This window comes from Eublepharis macularius, chromosome 1 (genome assembly GCF_028583425.1).
Source record: "Eublepharis macularius isolate TG4126 chromosome 1, MPM_Emac_v1.0, whole genome shotgun sequence".
NCBI classification, from domain to species: Eukaryota; Metazoa; Chordata; class Lepidosauria; order Squamata; family Eublepharidae; genus Eublepharis; species Eublepharis macularius.
This window is the reverse complement of record NC_072790.1, coordinates 115,191,667-115,215,466: the sequence shown is the minus strand read 5'-3', so window position 1 is coordinate 115,215,466 and position 23,800 is coordinate 115,191,667. Positions and strand designations below refer to the sequence as shown.

The 23,800-nt window shown below is 42.3% G+C and overlaps 1 protein-coding gene and 1 long non-coding RNA gene across 10 annotated transcripts in view; both read left to right on the top strand.

Moving 5' to 3' along the window:
• LOC129326929 (uncharacterized) overlaps positions 1–23,800 on the top strand; it is a 228,339-nt gene that overhangs the window by 18,771 nt on the left and 185,768 nt on the right. For all 9 annotated transcript variants that reach the window (XR_008596770.1, XM_054975299.1, XM_054975290.1 and 6 more), the window contains exons 3-4: positions 10,371–10,502; positions 21,365–21,462. Coding sequence is in view for 8 of the 9 variants with exons in the window: in XM_054975299.1 (XP_054831274.1) it covers positions 10,371–10,502; positions 21,365–21,462 (230 nt within the window). In the remaining variant the exon portion in view is untranslated. The remainder of the gene's footprint in view (positions 1–10,370; positions 10,503–21,364; positions 21,463–23,800) is intronic.
• Positions 3,889–6,711, top strand: LOC129326987 (uncharacterized). Its single transcript, XR_008596771.1, has 3 exons — positions 3,889–3,954; positions 5,822–5,973; positions 6,186–6,711. It is a non-coding gene; the product is annotated as an uncharacterized LOC129326987 (long non-coding RNA).

Here is a 23,800-nt window from a genome sequence, read left to right as displayed (position 1 = left end):
TTTGGGAAATAAATATTTGTTCACTAGTACTTTTTGTGGGAATCGGCTAGAGAGAACTCTATGTGCTATGAGGTGTTTCAAGTAAGGTTTCCATGGCAAGTTCCACTCAAGTCTATGAATGTTTGTTAAGTTGATGTGGTTTTCTTTTTTATGTATTTTATTTCCTTTTCCTATGTTACTTCTGGAAGGAAAAACCCACTTCGTCACCTATTTTTACTTGAGTTCTCCAAAGTTCAAATTAGTTAGCAACTACAGTTCTTGTTCCATCCAGTCACATGATAAGCTTAGATCTAATTTAAGACGGGGAAAACACATTTGAGAATGACAACAAAAGGAGCTGGGAAATGAAAGGTTATATGAGTGAAATGAAAGCTGGCACAGGCAATGAGATACATGACTTTGTGATCTACCAAACCTAGCCATAAATGAGACCTACCTGTTGCTAGGCAGATGTTCTGTTTTTGCAGTTTCTGTCACACAGCAAAACTAGGGCCATTCAACAGCCTGTCATTCCTGCCTTTTTTCTGCTTTAGGAGTGTATTTTGCTGAGTTACTCCAACAACTCATCCTCCACACACACTCCCCATAAGCACTTACCTTGTGCTGTGAGGTCGCAGGACAGCCTCTAAACAGTCCCTAACAAAAACGGTTTTGGAGGGGAGGTCAGGCACTTTCCTAATTGTAGCCTGAAATTCCCCACCTCTCTTTCATTTTTTTTTTTTTAACTTGGCACATGCAGGATTGCAGTCAGCTCATTTTGCAAGGAGGCTTTTGCCGCTGAACTGAAAGGGAATGACTTTTGGAGGAGGAACTAGGCAGAGATAGGAGGATTCTTCAGAGCGCTTTAAGCGTTCATATGCCAAAGAACAGAAAAAAGCCACTCTGTCAGCCCGCAGCAGAAGAAAACATTAGAGAAACTGCTTTCCCAGTAAACATGTAGAAAAGGTAGTAACAAAACAGTATGCATACATTTTGCAAACGTAGAGGTGAGGAAGCCTGAGGAAAAGCCGCTAGAGTTCCATGGGCGGGCCTTGTCTATAACGACATTTGGAAACGGCCTAGAAGGTGGGCTATCACACATAACAGTTCAAAAGAACATGATTCTTTTATGGTTTCTACAGACAGTAGGCTTTCCAGCAGACCTGAATTAAAATGGCTTGTCTGGAAACAGGGAACCAAAGCTTTTCAGGGCATGGAGGTATGTATCATCACCTAGTAAATAACATCTCATTAAGCCTTTATTAAAGGAACAGGACATTTCTCCAGGCACTTGGCAACCCTAACAGTCAGGATGAAATTGAGGTTGTCCTTTCCTAGTCATAAATGCAATGGAAATACTGCCACCAAAATGTTTTGTTGGTTTTGCATCAATTGCTTATAAATGGCATATACATGTTGCAGAAATGGTGTTAAATGGCTTAAAAGTAAACAATGAACAGGAAAGTTTCCAAAGGCAATGGATGGATAAAAAAATGCATATTGGTTCATCCCTATACTTGACCATACTCTCAATTGTGTTTAATTGTAATGGGCATTATCTGGTTTGGTACTACATCTAAAAATGGAGATTCTTGTACTAAAAAAAGTACTTGCCATCATTTTACATCAGGTGCTAACACTTCCCACTTCCATAACCAGAGTGGTACTACTGGTTCATTAAGGTGCCTTTTCTTTCAATAGGCTTTTTGAGAACTTCCAGTTAAAGAATGAGAGGTTTATTTTTTTGAACAGGAAAAAATGGTTAAAAAAATCAGTGGCAAAGACGGAGGTGTACAGGCCCCAATTCAATAGAAACTTGGGCCGGGGGTGGGGAGGTGGATCTTATGGTCATTAGTGTAAACATTTGCCACAGATGGTTGTTCTAAAAACTATGGACAATATGCCATCTGTCAAACAACATTTTCACCAATGTGCTCCAGGCCTTTTCAAGCCATGGCATTTTTTGAGTGTTTGAAACTCATACCATTGGTAATATTGCTTGAAAGTTGCCAGAGCTGTCTACAATAATTTTTTTTTAAAATGTTGCTGTTTTGAAGAAGGGGAAGACTGGAAATTTTGACATAAGAGATGGTGTGAAAAATGCAGGCCTACTTGCTGTGAGGCAGAAGCTTGCATTTGACATTCAGGAGGAGAGTTCTCAGGTTCTAGAACATGCAGATAAAATCCTACAAACTCCTAAATCACAGCTGAATGACTTGGTTAGGTGGTTCTGCACTGGCTTTAGAACTCTGGAATTTTCCATTAAGCTGAAAAACTGCCGAGGCTGTATGATGAAGAAAATATGCTCAAAAGATTGAACATAAGTACTACCTATGAGGATTATTTTTTAATTAAAAAGACTTTGGGGAGACTGTAAGGCTTGGAGTTTTTCCAAGTCTGTGGCACTTGAATGTAATGGAAAGGATTTTTTACTTCTGAAAGCAACAAAAGAATCACTGCAGTCATGTCTGCTGACAACAACTTGTATTTCCAAATGCTCTCAGTTCACTATGAATGATGAAAGAAGGATACTCTGTGGCTAAAAAATGTCTTCTGAGCAACCCAAATAATTTTCAACAAACTTACCAGCAAAGAATGGTCTTTGTGGATAATATACGCACTTCTTGTTGCTCCAAGAACCTTCAACTGCATTAAAACCATCTGTGTCAACATTTTATATTCTAATATGGAACAGTTACCTACTTAATGTGATGTCAGGAGGGGCAGTCCTGTAGATATGGGTCATGGCAGGGAAGGATGGCATTTAAAGCATCACACCATTTTCTTCACTTCATGCTTGCATGCATGCATGCACTCACACCCCCACACACATAAAGCTTCTATGTGGGAAACATTCATGTACCATTCAAGTACCTCTGTCTTCCCCCTAGTATAAACAACAGATTCCAAGGAGCAACCGAAGTTGAAGATAATGACATATATAGAGGTTAAATACCTTCCATTTGAACCCTGCCTAGAACCAAACTACCCCCCAGGGCTGCAGTTTGCTATGAGAATACCTGCAGGACGAACATGTCTAGTCTGATTCTCAGGAACTCACAAACACATTGAAAATGTGTTTATTATGATGTCTGAAAAGAAGCAACAGGCACACTGAATTGTGCAAACGTTAATTTGTAAAAAATAATTGATGGATGCAACTGTTCTAATAGGTGATGGATTACAAATTCTTTTTTCATTTCAAATATATTGGGTGAGCATGTCAGATGTGTGTTTTATCAAGGATTTTTTAAGATTTTAAGAATAAAAGTCTATACAAAATGTTTATAGTATCAGCCACACTACTCCAATATTCATAAACTTCTGATTTGAAGCTTAAATCAGGGATATCACATGTTTATTTATTCTATTGGGCATCACAAGGCATCTAAAGGAGGTCTTTATAAATGTTAGATTTAACAGATAGCTAGAAAATATTTATATTTTGTGAAGGAATACCAATATTTACCATTGGAGGGAGTCAGTGAAGTAACATCTCTAGCTCATCAACTTTCATCGAAGTAGAACAGTAAAATGTTTTCATTATAATCTGTCAGTATTTTATGAGGAAGTAAAAGAAGAAATCAAAAACTTCATCAATTAATCTTGAATAGCACCACTGATTCTGGATCTCTCATTTTTGGCTAAAAGAACAACAGCTTGATTCCTTGGATTTATAAGACTTCAGACAATGATCGTCAAATAGCAAATCAGTTCTTATTTTTTTTAAAAAAAATGCAAATGCATCTCACAATCTTGACTAAGAATAAACTAATACAAACTAGCATAACCCCAAGTCTATATCTCAGCTCTCTCAACAACTGAAGGAGATGGATGAATTACACAAGAACATGGAAGAACCTCCTTGATCAGACTAGTGGTCCATCTTGTTCAATATCCTGTTTCACTAGGTTTGCCATATCCAGATGGGGCCTGGAGACCTCTCAGAATTGCATTGATCTCCAGATGACAGAGGTCAGTTCCCCTGGAGAAAATGGCTGCTTTGGAGGGTGGACTCTATGGCATTATACTCTGTTGAGCCCCTCCCCTCATCAAATCCTGCTCTCCCCTAGGCTCCAACCCCAAATCTTCAGAAATTTCCCAACGAGACTAAACAGGTGTCCTGGAAGTCACTGGGCATAGGGACCAAGACTCTCCCCTTCTGCGGCCTCCCAGCACTGGTATACATAGGTTTGCTGCCTCTGAATATGGTGCCTCCTTCACTCACAATGGCTTATTGTGTTCCCAAGGCAGTGAACACCAGACATTAAAACATTTAAATAACATTTAAAATGTATATGTATAATTCAAACATATAGACACAAAAACACACACACAACTAGGGATGAGGGCCAATAAGAGTTTATATCGGGCAGGGCTTTTTTTCAGCTGGAACACAGAGGAACAGAGTTCCGGCACCTCTTGAAAATGGTCACCTGGCCTGTGCCCCCCCCCCTGATCTCCAGACAGAGAGGAGCTTAGATTGCCCTCTGCGCCACTGGCGCAGAGGGCAATCTAAACTCCCCTCTGTCTGGAGATCAGGGGGCGGGGGCACAGGCCAGGTGACCATTTTCAAGAGGTGCCGGAACTCTGTTCCTCTGTGTTCCAGCTGACCCAAAGTGATGTCATTGTGTGGTCCTGAGTTCCACCACTGAGTTCCACCACCTCTTTTCCCAGAAAAAAAAACCCTGATTAGGGGTATGCCGAATGAAACAGAAAAGTCTTCATCGGCTGGTGGAAGACAATGACAGAGGGGGAAAGACGAAACTCCCTGGGGAGGAAGTTCCAAAGATTCACTCCCTGACTGAGAAGGCCCTTTCCCAGGTTGCCACCTATCTAGCCTCAGATGGAAGGGGCACTGTAAGCAAGGCCTCTGAAGATGACCAGAGTGGATGGATAGTTCACATAGGAGAAAGTGGCCCTAAAGGTTTGCTGGTCCCAAGCTGTTATCAGCATTGACTACATACACAGTGTTGTGTATACATTTTTATATTGACTAAATAGTCAGCATAAAAGCCACACTGGGGCATATTTTGTCCTTCTTCAGGCTTCTTGCTGTACACAACAGCACCACAAATGTACCCACAGAAAAAAATTGTGCTTCATCCCTGACCTTAAATTTAGACGTGCACCTCATACTTTATTGAATTGTTTATTGAATGTCCCAGTCACTGATCACATTGACTTATACCGTGTAATCCACCCTAAATTTCAGAGAAAGGCAGACTATAAACAACATAAAAAATAAATGCTACAAGCATTTAAAACATGGCAGATTTTCAGAATTTAATTCCAACCATTGGAATTCAGAACCACTTTAAAGTTTTGATATTAAAATTGGCTCTGGATGGTACTTTAAGGGGGGAAAACCCTTTAAATCCAGTCCCAAGGCAAAGCATACCAAGTAGTCACCTTCCATTCCCTGTAATAACCTCCCACTGACCTTGCATGCCCTCCAATGGTACACTTGCAGTGCAATCCTAAGCAACAGAGTGGAAACCACATCGGGAGAGAACTAAGCCTTGCACGGGTGTAAATGGCACTTACGCCGATGTAAAACCCTTTCTGCCGGTGCCCGCCCAAGGCGCACTACCGCGGATGGGTCTCCGGCGGTGGGCACATTGGCAGCTGGGTGGAGGCACAAGTCTGGCGCAAGTCCCCATGCCAGTGTGGGAGGGGGCGGGGTGGGGGTGGGGGTGGGGCATGAGTTAGTCTGCTTCCAAAGCCACCCCAGCCCTAGGAACGCCCCCTCCAGCGGCAGAAAGTTACGCCAGGAAAAAGGAGGCGCATCCCATAGGCGCCCATTGAACAGGAAAACATGAACCTCTCTCTTGCTGTGCAGCCCCGCCTCTGCAGCCCGAAGGAGCATAGGATGGGAACTACCATGGGGGCCAATCCACATCTGCTTCCGGGGTAGGCAAGCCCCCCTCCCCGCACCCAATCACTTGCTCACGCACCGTACAAAACGTCCGGCTGCGCTGTTCATGACCTCAGGTAAGTGAGCACATGGCCGAAAGCTCTACCCATTGGCCTTCTGCCGTGGGTACTTTGAACACAAGGCAGGAGAAAGGGTACTCATGGTGGTGGGCACTGAGTGCACTGGGGGGATTTAGCGAGAAAACTGGAAGAACTTTGCATGCGCTCAAGGGAAGAAAGGCAAAGTCCAGAATGTCTGGCTAACAATAACCACTTAAGTTTCCTTGCAGGTTATCTGACTCTGAAGTTCCATCTCAGTAAGGAGCGAGGTAGCACTTACAGGTAAGAAGGAGATGGGGCAGTGCGGCTCACTGATTTGTGCTGGCTGCCCCATCACCTGAACTCGCCTGACCGCTAGCCTTGGCAGGGGAGAGGATGGTGGCAGCATCCCCTGCCTGCCCCAGAGGCAGTTGTCCGGAAAACTACTCTTGACCAGATGTTTGTAACTACCTGTTAACTTCCTCCCTTAAAGGTAAAATCACCCCAAAGCAGAGAGCACCCTCACCAGAGGGTCTTGCATCAGCTGGTCGCTGCTGCTGCTGCTCTCTACTATGTGCATCTTTTCAGATGTTGTCGGCTTTGCCTTGGCCATGGACCAAGGCAAAGCCCTCATGTATGTCTTTCTCTTGCAGGCACGTCGTGACCCATCCGGGAGATGTTTGCTTCCTCCCCCCACCCCATAATCCTCTGCAAGTGTCATTCAGATCCAGCCCAGGAAGCAATATCTCAAGGCAGTCCACATCTCAGCCTCACCCCTGGGAGTGCAGAATGAGGGCTGTGCAAAATGCCTTGGCTCCCTTTGCAGCCTAGAAACAATGGCACTTTTTCCAATTTAATAAAACGAGTTGAAAAACAACAAACTTTTGTGTTTGCGTGCCTGACTGACATTGCCATTAGCCCCTCTCTCAACTCCTTGTCACACATGTCCTCTTACACATCCCCACAAATGTATCAAGTGGTGCCCCGTCCAGCCTCCCTGCCCTGTTCCTCCCCTCAATGTAACTTCAGGCAGTGGGGTGGGAATTGAATTGTGGCCCATGAATGTCTGCGGGGGAGCGGGGACTGAGGACTTTCATTCTCTGATAGTCTGAGCTCCTGGCATCTGATAAGCTAAGAAGATGGTCATTGTACGTGGGAAGTTGCTGCCAGGGGGTGGGGGATGTGTTTGCGGAAGCAGGGATGGACTTGGGCAATCTGGCATGGGGTGGGCCTGTCAGTCCACACTGGGGAAGGGCATCTCCCCAGTACTGGGGCATGGCTGTTGAAGTTCAACCCATGTTCTCACATTGTAGAGATGCAGTGATGTGTTCAACCAGCACCACAGCAAGTTTGTGGGCACTTTTCATTCCCTTCACTTCCAAATGGCCTCCCGGCCTCCCACGTGGTTCCCAATGGGCGTTCCTGTCATTCATTGAAGTCCCCGCCTCCACCTCTACCTGGTTCTCCAGAATCTCGGGACTACTTAGGGTTGCCAGTCTCCAGGTGGTAGCTGGAGATATCCCAGAACTACAACTGATCTCCAGGCAACAGAGACCAGTTCCCTACTATCTGGCCCTACATTTCAGGGAGGGGGGACCTGTTTCTTGTGGTGGTGGTGGCGGCGGCGGCATGGATTTGCAGGCATACCAACCTGCAGCCACCGGCCTGGCCCTCATCGAAAATGGGGGCTGAACGGGCGAGAGGGTGGATGTTTGATCTGGACCTTCACTGTCACCTCTGTCCCCCTTACTGATAGGGATGCCTGCTCTCTGAAGGGGGGCCTCTTGACGGCAGCTGGGATCATGGCCTCCCCATTGGCTGTGCCACTGCTTGCCCCTCACTTGGATATTGGGGAGGGGTGTGGCCATTGGCTGGTGTGAGAGGGGTTGTCAGGGAAATGGTGGGCGGGTGCTTGGGTGCTGGCAGGGGAATGGTGGGCTTGTTGTGTTTGGGTGCTGGCAGGACTATTCTGCAAAAGTCCATAGGGAGTCCATAGGGAGCTGTGGAACGGCGCCCCATTTACATCAGTGTATGAGCAACAACGCTGCCTCGGGGCATAGGATTGAGCTGCCCATTGCTTATATATACCCATGTGAAAGGGAAGTATGGATTGTCTTTTCATGGGCCATTCAACCATGAATGAAACGGACCATCCCTTATGTCTTATTAAAAAAAAACATTTTAACTGTTTAGCGGGCCTTTAACCATCCATGATGTATCATAGAAACTTTGCCTCCTAGTTGTGTTTTTGTTTTAATATTGGTTGTATTCTTGTGGGACCTCTCAATTGAAGTGACTTTTTTTTTGTTTTAATATATAGTATTTACTATAGTTTTTAATGATGTAAACCACTTCATTGAAGAGAAAGGCAGTATAAAAGTCTTTAAAAAATTAAATAATACAGGTAAATAATTGGCCAAATACAATACTTTCAGAATAGGTACAATCCATGCATACTTAAGGACACTTAAGCCCCTTGGTTAACCCTTTTCCAGGTTACTTGAAAATGTGAAAAAAATCAAATATTTAAAATCTGAATTAAGACAATCTGCCATTTCTACATAAAATGTCCAAGGGATCAACGCTTTAAATAAAAACTTAGCATATTCAGAATATGGTGGAATGATTCTCCACCTCCAGCCCTGGGAATTTGGTAGCACTGGAAAAGTCAGGATGAAAACTTTGTATCTAGGTTTCTACTCTCTGATATTTCAGAAACTGGATTCTCCAGCTCAGTAAAATAGTACAAATGAATGAACCTGTCAGAATAATAAGGTACTGTAGCTTTTTAACTTTTAAGTCAGGACTCAGGAGCCCTCAAAGCCACCCAGAACTGATGAGTATTTTGTGTATACTTTAAATCATCCCTGACAGATATTTTTTCCACCCTCTTCATAAAGACTTTCAGTGGAGATTCCACTACTTCCCTGAGAAAACAGTAAACATTCAATGTCAGTTGTAATGGAAACTGAATGTAATCAGAATATGAGACATCAAGTAATATATTTTCATTAATAATGTTGCATCTGCTTGAAGAGAGCCAGTTTTTACAGCTACCTCATTTTTTGTTTTGCATTCCAGCCTCAGATCCAAAGCTGAAAGTTCTGTAAGCAATTCCTTTCCCCATTCCTGGCATCTAAGACTATATTTATGGGACAGGGCAGGGTCTCTCCACTTTATGCTTGGTTCCTGTGTTGTTCATCTGTGTGTGTGGCATGCACACTTTATTTATGAAGCTGAACATTCAAAAATAAAAAAAAGAAGAAGCTGGGCCAAATAGGATATGAAAGCCACCAATATTTTGAAAAACATGTTATGTGTGGTGGATACTTGACCTAACTCTAGACATGTTCCTTACATCTTCAAAAAAGGTAGTATAGCCAATGTGTGTGTGTGTGGGGAGGGGAGTTCCTCAGTGGGACAAATAGCAGTCCATGCGCCATGATCCCAATACAAATTGATCTCACTCGTGTCTTGGAATTAAGTTCCCAGTACAGAACTTGCAATATATATCTAATCAAGTGGACCTGAGCAAGTCCCAAACAAAATGTAATAAGGTGATTAACAGCATTCTAGAAATCTACTTAGAAGGTCACCAAATGTGAGTCCCTTACCTGGCCAGAATACAAGCAATATCCACAGAACTCTTCCATCAAGTTATATGTTATGGGAATTGCAGTAAAAGATTTCTGGCATGATGTTGAGCCTTGGAGCAGGCAGTCAAAACATGAAAAGCATGTGATATTTCTGTGCATAAGGAATCCTTCCTTACCCCCTCCCTCAAGTCCTCTGAGTAATTGGATAAAAAGAGCAAAGTATCATCTGCTTATAGTTAAATATTTGTTCATGTTTCCATCTGTTTGATTTCCTCCATATCAGATTGTTGTTGAATCTTACATAGTAATAGATCTAGCACTAGTTCAAATAATAAAGAAGAGAGCAGGCATTCTATCTGATTCCCTCCAAAATGTATGAAATCTTCTTTTGACCAATACTCTAGATTATGGGGCCTTATAATGTTGACTTAGAAAATGAATCTAATTAATGCATCAAATATAAATTTTCAATATATTAGGTGACATTTGTTTATTATTGCTTACTAGATTTTTAGCCCACTCTATATCCAAGGAGTTCAGAATGGCATCCAAAGGTTCCCTGATTTTCCTCCTCAATTTCACAACAACTCACAGAGGTAGTTTAGTCTTAGTGATAGGCCAATATCATGCACTGAATTTCATGGCAGAGTGGGGACTTGAACCCACATGTCAGGGCTCCTAGTCCAATACTGTTTGGGACCTTCAAAGGAAGCCCAGCAAGTTGCAAAACAACAACAACAACACAACCTTGGAGACTTGGTTAACATATTTGTTAAGTTTTCTTTTACTCCTCTTCTGACAATTACATTCTGAACTTATTCATTCTCTGACTTTGCCTAGGTATGTTCCATTTTGGGAGTCGTCACTACTGAACAGAAAGAGATCAGCCCCTTTGAGTCACCTTGTAGAGTTAATCCATAACCCACCGCTCGATGGACTCTGCTATGGTTGTGACCGAAAACTGCAAAAACAGTAAGGACTATATTTATGGTAATAGAAGAAGTTTGGTCCTCTATTTCCCACCATAGGAAAACATTATTCTGAATACCCACTACATTGAGAATGTTTTTCCAAAAGGTATTCTATGTCTATTGGGTGTAATACCAATCTATACACCTTCCTAGAACTTCTATGTTATCTGCTCCCTCTTTTCCCTCAGACTTTCTCAAAAAGTAACATATTGTTTGGGCTGCAATCCCTTTGCTAGACAGCAGGAAGCATACTGCATAATGAAAGCCAGGAAGGTGTAGTTTTTAAAGTGTCAGACTAGGACCTGGGAGACCCAGGTTCAAATCACCATTCTGCCATGGAAGCTTTGATGTGTGACCTTAGGCCAATCACTCTCTCTCTCTGCCTAACCTACCTTTCAGGATTGCTAATGTAAGGATCAAATGGAGGAGGAAAAAATGATGTAAGCTGTTGTGGATTCCCATTGGGGAGAAAAGTAGGGTATAAATATCTGAAATGGATGAATAATACCCAAACGAGTTCCATGTTCTTTTAGCTGGATTCCATTGCATAACATTAGACTGAAAATCATTTAGGTTTCTCACACATTTGCTCATTGCTGTAGTCAGTATAAAGTTAAAGGTGGTTTGTACTTGAGCAGCGCTCACAAAAGTAGATGGATATATTGTTCATTATGTCCTTTTTATGCTGTCATAAAATCTTTATTCCTACAGTTATGACTGTCTGACTCATTCCAGCCTAAGCTATTGCCTCAGCCTTCTAAGTACACATAGAAGCTGAGGAGTTATTCCTGAATATAAGTAATGATGGACTGAAGGGAATGTTCCTTACCTTTGCACTCTTTATCTTCTAATTTAAGTCAAGGCCACACTTGTAGTTCTATGCAATATAACTAGTACATTATTTTATATATATAAAACCAGCTTATGGGTTCTTAAATCTCTACATCAGTAATTCAATTGTGGTGTCTTGTAAGGCAAGAAAAATGTATTTAGAAGAGAATGATCTAGGCATTAAGCACAATCAAATTATAGAATAATTCGTATTCAGTTTTCTAGCCTGCTAGTTTGTCTACAAAGGTGCTAAAACCCACATGGAGAGGGAAAATATATATATGGAAAATATATAATGAACTAGCTAGCAACTGTGGTATTGGTTGTCATGAACAGGCCTCTTGTGGGCCTAACCAGAGTCAAGCTTTAGGCCTGTCTTGCCAAAGCTGCAAAACTTGTTAGGATAAATTGCTGGTTTGTGCCTGTAGGGAAAGGATGATCTAATGCTATGTGTCATTTCAGACATCATTAGGCTATCAGTTCAGGCGAAGAGCCTCTTGAAACTGCTAAGAAAAGGTAGTCAAGGCACCAAAGTCAAGGAAGTCTCCCTTGATACTGCTAAAGAAGGGAGCCTAGGCATTAAGGATGGGAAGGGAGTCTAGGCACCAATAGCACCCTGGCAGTGACACAACCCATTTCATCAAGAGAGAGCCTATTATGGGCATTTTATTGACGACATTTTTTTATTCTAAATAAATCATAAATTGCAGCCTCGTTGGTTAGCTGGCTAAATAATACTGACTCCAACATTATATTCTCCAGTGAAAGGAGTAAGACACACATCAACTATTTAGATGTAATAGTGTATAAGTATTTGGAACATCATTTGGCAGTTCGTCCGTTCCACTAACCTATGGACCGCAACTCTTTTTTACATTATAGCTCTCACCATACAGTACACCTCAAACAAAATATTCCTTACGGACAATTTCTCAGACTTTGTAGGAATGCCACTTCAGAGATAGATTATAGAGAGTTCCATCATGGCTAGGAATTTTATTGCCAGAGGCTACCCAACACAAGTGGTAGAGAGAGCTCGTTTTCAAGCTTCTCATGTCAGTAGACCTGATTTACTTGTGGTCAGGAAGAGACCCACTCAACAGAGTATGAATTGGTCACTGGATTACACAATCATGTCTCGCAAGATCACACATATTATTAAGCAACATTGGCATCTAGTTGTTCATTTACCGGGTTGTTTGGATCCACCGAGAGTAGGCTATAGCCTACGTGATAGATTGGTACACTCAGATATGGAAACACAGGACACTGTGAAGGATCAGCCCGTAGGACACCATAGCTTCGGACATTGTAACGTGTGCAGGTTAGCCATCACAGGCAGTACGGTGACTTTAAGGACATCGAATGGACAACTGCAGTTAAAAAAAGTTCTCCATCTGCAGCACACTGGGTGTGATTTATCTCATAGAATGTCCTTGCGGGAAGATTTATGTAGGCAGCACCAATCATGCAGTGAGAGTAAGAATTCAAGAACATCAATCAAAAATCAGATGTCAGGTAGAAGAAGCTCTTCTCACGACTCATTTCATACAGAAGAACCATACAGAAAGAGATCTTAGGTTTACAGTATTAGAGGCGGTGAGAGATAAGGAGGGAAGAACACAACAACAACTCTTACGATGTGAGGCATGGTGGATTTTCACGTTGAAATCTCTAGCACCAGGGGGGCTGAATCTGGACTGGGATTTATCTTGTTTTATGTAATGGTATGTAAGTAGAAATTGTTCCTGTTACCGTTTGTAGTTTTGGAACTTTCGGCTCAATCAGGACTGGGATGTATTAGTTTTCATTTAACTGAATTGAAGGAGAATTTGTTACTGTTGCCATCCATATTGTTTTATGTAACAGAATTGAAGGAGAAATTATTAGTTGCTATCCGTATCATTGTAATTTTCAATGCCTTATATAAATGTAGATGTCACTTTAAATCATTGAAATAATACAAGGAGGACCTTTAAATTTGCCTTTGCACGGTATTCCATGACCCCGCCCCATTGTGGAAATGGCATCCAGCTCATGATGGGAGCAGTTCGTTGGTAATTTGAAAATAAATTGTTTTTGATTGGAGACAACCGTTCAATGATTGTAAGTAGTATATTATTCATGGAACAGTTTATGAAGTGGAATATTGTACAAACATATTATCATATGTATTCATATATGTTTTCAGCCTGTTGCTCTTGGGAAAGCTTTTATATGCGAAACAAACGAGCTAGCAGTTTGTCAAGCGGAATATGAGTTCTGGCTCTTCACAGAAGCTCATGAATGAAATGTAATTTGGCTGAACCACTGTTTGTATGAATGATTGATCTTGATACTTCTGCTTATTGAATGAACAACGGAATTACAGAAGGAAACCTATATGGACTGCATAGATGAATTCACTCTTGGATGAATTGACCAGAGTTTATTGTTGATTAACTGATTGTTTATTACAAACCTTGTATTATTATGTATTTACTCTTGTAATTGTTGTACCATAGAAATCACTTTTGACACTGAGCACTTTAAATTGTAGTAAATTAGCTTTGAATAGCTTTGAACATTTGTGAGACTAGAGTTTTTGTTGAACTTCTGGATACTCTGATCTTGATGCCTGAATTCTGGACATGACTTCAGTCTTGTAGCTAATTGAATCTACAATTATGCTGTGATGCTGGAAATTTTGATTCTGGCTTTGCATTGCTGAACTGCCGCTCTGCCAAGTATGTTTAGTATTAGGATATTTTCTTGTTTTATCTTTCCTTGTATGCACACCTTCTAATCATTTATTCACTTATTAATAAATCGATTATATCTTATATGTATGTGGTTCTTTTGGTTCAACAGCTTCAATCTGAATTTAGTGTCTAGGCCTATTTGGCCCATGTTTCCTTTTGTAACTTTAAGTTGGGATTCAGCTTGCTATATCCCAAGTATAGTCCAATTAGACCTGAGGCCTGGTTCCTGCCTCAGTACCAGGGCTTACTAAGGAAACTGGTGGTCAGCTACTGTTTGTTTGGGCAGGTAGACCCTGGACAGGCTCCCCACCCCCGCAACCCATGAAACTGGCTGAGTTCCACTACAATGGTGACTTTAAAGAAGCGATAGCCGAAAGTATACTTTAAGGCTGCTACGTGGTTGGTGCCAAAAGCTACAGTCCTATGTCTCCTCTTTCTTTTCTCTATAATGCAAAATGTGCAATCTGACCATCATCTTGTGAATTTCTCCAAGCCATACTTTGCTTCATTGGCTGCTGCTTGCAGGGACAGGGAAATTCATAGCACTATGATGTCACATCCTACACTTTGGATTACTAAACATAACTGGGGAAAAGAGGGGAAGGAGAACTGGGGCTGCTGATTTTAGTGACAACATATTGGCCATATCATCCATGGCCAAAACCTATAGAACTTGACAGCTTTCCTAAAAATTATGTTGTGTTCAGCTTGCTATATCCCAAGTATAGTCCAATTAGACCTGAGGCCTGGTTCCTGCCTCAGTACCAGGGCTTACTAAGGAAACTTAGTAAGTTTGTGCCTGTGCCTGTGTGTTGGGTAGAAAAGCACATAAAGGAATGATGGATGTGTGAATCTACTGTAAGGGACAGTCCACACTGCACACAGAGCCAAGCCACCCTTGGCTATTTGCATACCCACAATTACATGGAAGAAGGGGGGAAATGTGAAATGAACTGCATGCAGACAGAGATGGAAGTAATTTTTTGCTATCATGGCCTTTCTCCAGACACCACTATCAGGGGAATTGCTGTATTCATGCATGGCATAGTTCACTCTTCTCTTTCCCCATAAATGGGAACTGGAGTAAAAAAGTATTTGGACCGGCCTTGCATCGCAGATAATTGCACATTCTACAGCTAATTCCTATTAACATGAAGGCCTTGTTTATTAAAAACATGAGAACTCTGCTGGATCAAATCAAGGCTACATCTAGTCCAACATCCTGCTTCTAGTATTGGCTAGCAGATGCTTCCAGAAAGCCCACAAGTAGAGCATGAAGCCCTCCCATGTTGTCTGGCCTCAGCAGCAGGTATTCACTGGCATCCTGCCTTTGAACCTGGAAGTTCCATTTAGCAATCAGAGCTCATCACCACTGATAGGTTTTCCATCTCATTTCCCTTTTGAAGACACTTTTAAACAACTTCAAAGCCATTCTTAGGTTAGGTGAATGTACACTAACCATTCATCCATCAACATGAGGTTTTTGAGAATAAAAATAACTTATAGGACAATAAGTGTCCCCTCATTTCTTATATTATCACAGTAATGTGCTATTTCTACCATAATAACATGCATCAATATAGTGGTTCACAATCTTGCTGGCCCTATATAACTTTATACAGTAGTGAGCTATTGTTCTGCTTAAAGGTGTTGGAAATGAAGGACTGTACAATGTCCTTGCACCAAGTACACCAATACTCTATTGGGGGCAATTAGAGGGGGAGATGGGAAAGGCCGGGACTGATGGTGGGGGGAGCAATCAGTATTGCCTAGCACAATGATGCCACTTCTGGCATGACTTTTAAGTGACATCATTGTGTCAGGGGTGTTGCTCTAGCATCCACCCAAGACTCTATGGTTTAAACATAGAGTTTGGGGCAAATGCTAGAGTGTCACCTGACATGATGGCATCTCTTCTGGGTCATGCCGGAAGCAGCATTATTGTGCTGGGCAACATTAATCACCTCCCACACATTGTTAGTGGTCAGAACTGTCCCCATAACATTAGAAGGCTTAGGGTTATGGTTATGCCATAAACCCCTTCTCTGAATGCACTTCCAGAACTAAAAGTACAGCCAAAGTAGGCAGAAAACATGGAAGCCACTGTCCAAGCTGGCAGAAAACATGGACACTACTGTCCAAGCAGGAAGCCAGATCCCACCCGTGAGATGGAACGAACAAACATGAGGAGACACAGGTGAGGCCAGCTCAATCCCCTCCCTTGCCTGGGGGATGCACTAAGGATTCTGATACAATAAGACCTTCCTGGAATGCAACCCTCCTTATTGATCTGACCTTAACCACTTTCCCACTCTTAAGCAATTTAGAGGACTGAGCCTCACTCATCCACCTCACAGGTCGTCAGTCATAATTTGATCACTTTAGTTCCACCTGGGAAGACTTAATCAAACCTTCCTAATTCTTAGTTTACTGGCTTATTGTCCCACTTTGGGAACAGTTTACCAGTTCTTTGTCTAACCCCAGAGACAACTTCGCAATCCTTTGTCCCGCCCCGGGACCAACCATTCAAGGTTTTGTTCTTGGGGTGGAAGATGCAATCTTGCCCCAAGTTAGGATCCATGGTATAAAATTGGCTGCCGCTCAGTTGCAAATTGTGTGCATGCTCAGGGCCGGCGTGCCCATTGAGGCCAGGTAGGCGGTGGCCTCAGGGCATGGGGTGCCAGAGGGGGCACTGGAGGAGGTGCAGGAGGCGGGAGTGCACGCCACGGAGCTGCAGCCTCCTAGCCCTCCTGCCCCACGCCGCCACCGCCACCAGCACATGCCCCCGCTGGGCGCAGCAGCTGCGGGCAGGCATCTGCAGTGGTCCAGGGCAACCGAGCAGGAGAGCTGGGAGGTCGCCCGCCTGCCGTCCCAGCTGCCCGCCGCAGCAATTGCACTGGCGGCGTGTGCATGCCCGTGATGACATCACATGTGACGTCATCATGCAGGCCGGTGCATGTGTGCATGCATGCGCGGGTGGGCGCCTGGCCCGCCGGCCAGCTGCGAATGCCAAAAACCCTGGCATCGCTACTGTGCATGCTTAGATCCAGCATTCCACCCTCGAACTCAGTTTGAGCCCTTCCATCTTGAATCGCAGGCCACTCATTGCTCCTCCTCTCTCTCAGACATCTGGATGGTAACTATCCCCCTAACTTTTACTCTCTTTCCTAGTTAGTCTTGAACACGTGTTGCATGTTGTGTGAATGTGTTGTATGCTACTGATTTTTGTTATTTTCAATAAAGATTCCCTGTTTGTTTGAAATATCTGTCTATTTATTGAAAGCTGTTCTCTAGTTGGGACAATCCCTGTATACATATAATAAAAGATCCCTAAGTTACCCCTCCTCTCGCTGCTTTCTCCTTGCTGTTAATTCCCCCCCAACTCACAAGGAGACCTCCTTGGGTAACAACTTTGCCTATTATTTTCCTCATACCACCCATCTGAGAGGTCAAGGAGTGGAAGTTTCCCCATGCCAGCAGGAGCTGGCAACCCAAGGAGAAGCAGAACTAATAAGGTGTACATATCAATTTCTTCTGAATCCTTCCTCTTTCTGTTCTGCTGCCTTCTGTTTATCTAAAACTTTCTTCATTCTGACTGGCTCTTAATCTTCACGTTTTGTGCTGTCTCTCACACCTTCCTGAAAGCAACATGTCTTCTATGACTCTCTCTCCATCCTAGCTTAGATAGGTAAATAGAATTCCTGTTTTCCTTTCCTATCTCAGTATGGCTTTCTGTAAAAAAAAAAAAAGTATCAGTTTCTTTCCTAAAGCAACAAGCTTCTTCAGGACCTTTTTCTAAATGCAGCCTCCCCCTTTTGCTAGCACATAGCCAGTTCCTGCTAACAAATGTTAACAAAGCCTAAACAGGTTGTTCAAAAGTCCCATTTTATTCAATAGGGCTTACTCACAAGAAAGCATTTTTAGGATTGTCGGTAGCCATAGTATGTTAAAGTTGCCCATTGTTTTAGTAAATATGCTAGGCATTTCTCACAGTGTGTTCCCGCTATTCAGCACATTACTAACTATACCATTTCTTTTCTAAACAGGGAAGTTTTAAAATGGATCAGAAGTAAATCAACTATGCTAATGATCTTAAATAAAGGAAATCTGTATTAGAATACACTTCATTGTTTTATGGAGGAGAAAAAAATACTAAGTGCAAACATATGATAAATGAGATTTCCTTCTTTATGGTTCTTGCTGTGGAAACTGACTGCAAAAAGTCTGTCTAATTCTTGAAAATATTTTTGGTAGCCGTGGTTAATAATAACATCAAAGAAAGAGTTTGGTTTTTATTTTTCTCCCAGTCTTTAATCTTCCCACTGACCTGAGAAAACTGACTTTCAGATTAAATTTTTTCCTTGTGTATCCACTGCAGTTCTACCTCGTCATTTGCTCAAGATTTGTGAATTAGCAGGGATCCTCTTCCATCTTCATTAAAGGATACATTTAGACATCATTTGTAACCACAGTTAAGGAAAATTTGAATGGATCTGGCTTGTTGCTGAGCCTCACTCCTTGCTACCCCTCCCCACAACTTTTCTCATGCTGAGAACCACATATAATCACTAACTGATTATCTGTGATATACAAATGCAAGTTAAGCAAGCAGAATTAGCTCATTTCCCTGCTAACCAGTTCTTAAATCAGGGTGTAATCAGACTTTAGGTTCCCAGCTCATATGCTGAGGACTAACTCCAGTTAACTCAGGGTCAAACTAGATGTGCTGATTTTTAAAGAGTTGGGTCTAGGTTCCTCAGACCCAACTTGGATTTTGGCAGCTACACAGCAACTGTGGGGAATGGCTGTCAACAAATTTTATCAAGCTTATCCAGAATCAAAGTGACTGGTCTCTCCTCCTCCCATGGTGCTGCTTTTTCCTTTGTTCTAACCGTAGGTAATATGACTTTCTTCTTGGTGCTCATGTATGGAACTTTGCTGTCCTCTTTGATATCTCTTTTTCTTTTTCACCTTCTGTCAAGATGCTGCAGAAACGTGCCATTTACAACTAGAGATGGGCACGATCCACATTACGATCCAAAAAACCCCACGATAATGGCGATCACGAGATCGTGACTCAGCGGATCGTGATCAGCCATGGCCAACGATCCAGCGATTGGGAGGGGGCTGGATTGGGGCTGGATTGTGCTCGGATCAGGAAGCCAGACACTCAGGCTCCAGTAATCTATTCCCGGGGCAACGGAGCCAGGGGAATGCCTGAGCTGTGTTTCCCCTCCTTCTGTCGCCCTGGAAACCCGAATGGAAGCCCAGCTTTCCTTGATCAGCAAGACTTCCTTCCAACCACGAAGCAGCAAAGCAGTCAGCAGCTGGGAGAAGACAGCCAGGGGAGGGAGGGGGAAGGGGGTGTTCTGTAGCCATGGGCACTCCAATCTCATCCCTGCAAACCCTGATAGGCAACTCTGATGGCCAAACACAGACAGCCAAACACAAACACAGATGCCGCCGGCATCACCCACTGTTCTTTTCTCGCCAGTGCGCTCCTTTTTGGCCTGGCGGGTGGGCACATGGGGAGTGCCGCCGGCGAGCAGCCAGACCCCCTGCCCCCTGAGGGGAGGCGGCTCATCGCCGTCTCCCCATGTCCGCCAGGCCCTGTGGCCACCACCAACACCCACCTTCCCACATAGCTGGGAATAGCAGCGCGCCCCGCTTTGGCCTCCACGATCCACGGATCGGGAACGGGAGATGATCGGTGTGGATCATTTAGTCGGGATCGTCACTGGCGCCGATCCACGATCAGCTGGATCGGCAATTTTTTTTGGATCGTGCCCATCTCTATTTACAACTGTTTTTATTTTTGGAGATTCTTATTGCATTTACTAGTGCCACTAGCCGACTCATTTGCAAGAAGTGAGGTTCATGGCTATCAGCTGTGGGCAAATTTGTCTCAGCCCACATAATTTGAATATGGCATGAGGCTGGAGGGTGGGCTGAATTCAAGTGAGACAGCAAATTCAAGTGAGACAGCAAAGGACGTATGTCCTTCCCCACAACCAGCATTTGCTGCATCCGTGCCTTGCTGCCTGTCAGGGGAGACGGATGAAGCTGGGCACCTCTCAGCACAGGAGGTTGTGCAGGTGAACCAGGGAAGAGCTACTCCGGAGCACAAGACAACCAACAAGATTAACGCCGCCTATGGGTTTCGCCGGCATGTAAGGAGTCCAGTCCCGTTTCGCACAAATAGCTTCTTCACAGGCAAAACATCTGTTATATAATCCAATTATTACCAAACATTAATTGTACATACTAATAATGCAATATAGTACAAAATACATAAGCAATCTACTCACAGCAAACACTACAGTCAATACAATCAATGGCGTTCCACCATTTCAGTTTGTTCTGGATAATCTAGTGTTGTAGCTGGGTGTAACCCTTCCTACCCTTTTATTTGTTACCTGATTTTATTGATTGTGCGAAACGGGACTGGACTCCTTACATGCCGGCAAAACCCGTAGGTGGCGTTAATCTTGCAGAAGGCGGTGTGAATTATTTTGAATCAACATAACTTCAGCAAGCTTCTGCTCCTTTACAGACATTTTTCAAGCACTTTGAATTTTTGAATTGTATTTAATTGAATTTATGTACTCTTGGAATATTGCTCTTGAATATTGAACATTGTCTGTGATCCCACCATTGGGTATTGTTACATATGGAATGATTTTGTATATTTATAAATTGAATTAATTTCATTGAGCACTCTTGCCCTTCAAAACATATACAAATAATTGTTTATATTTGGTGATTGTATACTTCGGGGGTTCCTGTACTTTGTCAGGTGAACAAGGTGAGCAAAACCAGCCAGCCAGGATTGGAGCCAGGGTGGACTTGCCAAGTGGGCACTCAGGGAGGATGACTAGTGCAACCCATCCTCAAAATAGTCTTCTTATGGTATAAGCATTTTACAATGATCTGCAAATTAATGTAAAGGTTAATAAAGGAACTAGGTGAACCCACATAATTGTGTCTGTCTTTATTGCTGGGATGCTGGGCCAATCATTAGCTCACTAGTTGCACACCTACTTCATACACCAAAGATTATCCAGGAGAACAAAAGTGGCAAGAAGAGCACTGAAACAATATAAATAGTGAGATAAATAGATTTTGATAATTGATTTGGCTGTGCTGAGTGTGTGGGCTGATTCAAAGACATTATTAGAGGATAACTGACACAGCATTAAACTTGTAACAATCTTCTACATAGAGAGGCAGTTCAGGCAGCTCACATTGTTTGTGAACATCTCTTTCAATAACAGCCTTTTTTACTTTACAGTTTTCACCATGAGAAGCCTGTACGCACTGGTGGAGGATACACATACTTTAGCAAAAAGGATGCTGCTAAGGCAACTGGTCTAAGTTTGACTCCTGAAGGTATGTTGGGGAAGTCGAGTAAAAGCTTTATATTTTTTTAGATCCCAGTCAATAATATCCTAAAGCTATATTACTGATTTTGTCAATTTGATAAAACTCAGAAGTACCACAATTTTATTTCTCCCAAATTTTCTATTGTGAAGCTTCATCGAAATTTAGACCAATTTGTAAACTAAAATTTTCCCACTTACACACAGTAGCTGTCATTTTGTGATTCCCAAAACTGTGTTACCCCAATCCTCATTCCCAGTTTTGCTGTCACCATTCCTAAATTCATGCTGGTCTCAGTCAATTTTGATGGTTTTTCAGATTTGCTTGTGACATTTATAGCTCTTTCTTTTGGCTACTTGAGCTGGTCTCTTAAGAGGCTACATATACATTTTCTTCATAAATTAAAAACCTGTGGCTACCCAAATAGCTGTGAGTCAGGAGGCTAAGAAATAAAAATATAATTGCTACAAGAGTGAACTCTAAAGCCACAGGTGTTTTTTTTCATCCCTTCCCTTACTGATGTCTTTCTGGCGATTCTGCTTTCTTTAAGAGACTATTTAATTCTGTCAGAAAGCTAAAATGCACAGGATTCCCTCTCTTCACTAGCCCTGCTGTTTGCTTGTTTGTTTGTTGTAAAATGTAGGGGGATCACAATGCAAAATACAGTAAAATAATATCAACAAAATTAACAAAACATAAAAATAACACAGCCATAAAACAGAACATTCATGTGCAATGAACTAGCAGGAAAAAACGTTTTCTGTTATATTTGCCAGTTGTTTCATTAGTCCCCCTGGCAATCTGGCAAGAAGTGCCACTTTACCTGGCTGACCTTGATTCTGATAGCCAAGGTGAAACCTTCTTTAAGTAACCACAGGGCCAATGCACAAGGCTGATTTTTCATAAGCTAAAAACTTGATTGTTTGGATTTTGATGTTTGCTATTCAATCAATGCCTTGATCTAGATGATACAGGCTAGCCCAGTCTTGTCAGATCTCAGAAGCTAAACCCCGATTAATATATGAATGGGAGATCATCAGCTCAGCCATGGTTAGTATTTGGATGGGAGAACACCAAGGAAGTACAAGGTTGCTGTGTAGAGACAGGAAATGTCAAATCACCTCTGTACCTCATCTTCAAACCCATTTGTGTTGCCATAATTCAGCTATGACTTGATGACACACAGATAGCCAGTAGAGCGACGCTTTGCAGTTAGTTTAACATATGTTATAGTCCTATATCAGGGGACAGTTACTACGATGCTCTCATGAAAATAGCACATTATAGTATAGTATAGTGTTTTTTTTAAATTTACTATAGATAATTTTTTTATCCATGACAAATTAAATGTAATTGTGGTTTTACTCCTTTTTAAAAAAGGAATGTTAAAAATGATTGACTGTTTATATTAGCGGAAGCAAAATAAAATAGAGCCCCATAGCTGGACATTTCTTCTAAACTTCTTGCCCCTTCTCACAGCACCTTTGATGTTTTCTCAGAAATACCCAGTCCTTCCACTGCCTGCCACCCATCACCACATAACTCAGTGTAATGGTCTCAAAATGAAATTATCTCCTCTTAATCCAAAAAGGAGGTTGTGGTTACCACAGCTGACCTCCCACTGCTAGGCCCAACTCTCTTGTGGTATTTATTTCAAGCATTCCTAGCTCACGTACCTGGAGTGGGAAGGGTCACTTCACAGTTTTAACTGGCGTATTTTTAAAGTATTTTCTATTATGAAATATTTATGAGAGGAAATAGGGTTGGACATTCCTGCCGCCAGTGCAGTGTAAGAACACTATGTACCTTTTGCCACTAGAACATGTAAATGCAGACAGTTATTTAACAGAAGACACACATACCTCATTCCTTTACATCTAAAGGGAGCTGCCAGAGGAATGTAAACTTTTATTTGGAGCAAGCCCTCAGGTGAAGGATTACCATATGCCACACAAGGAAATTCCATCATGCCCTCCAAAATTTATACTGAGGGAAAGAACTATGAATAGAAAGTTTGTACACTGTAATGAACATGGAGCAAGTACCCAGGATCGGATGATGGCACGCAAGATCGAAAACAAATACTTTGGATCCCATCATGTTTTCAAAAATATACTGAACAGACAACAAACAAGCATTTTTGTGTGTCTATTTGCTACCTAAGATGCCTTTAGGGAAGAAAGAACACTATAAACTGTTTTATTATCCGGATCATTTTTCTTGATGTCTTTCAGAACTTGCAATGCGATTCCTGAGCAGTTATCCCCTTCTAAGCCACTGACCTCAATGAACTTAGAAGAGTATAACTCTTAGAAGCATTTCTCTTCTGCATGGATACACCTTACAC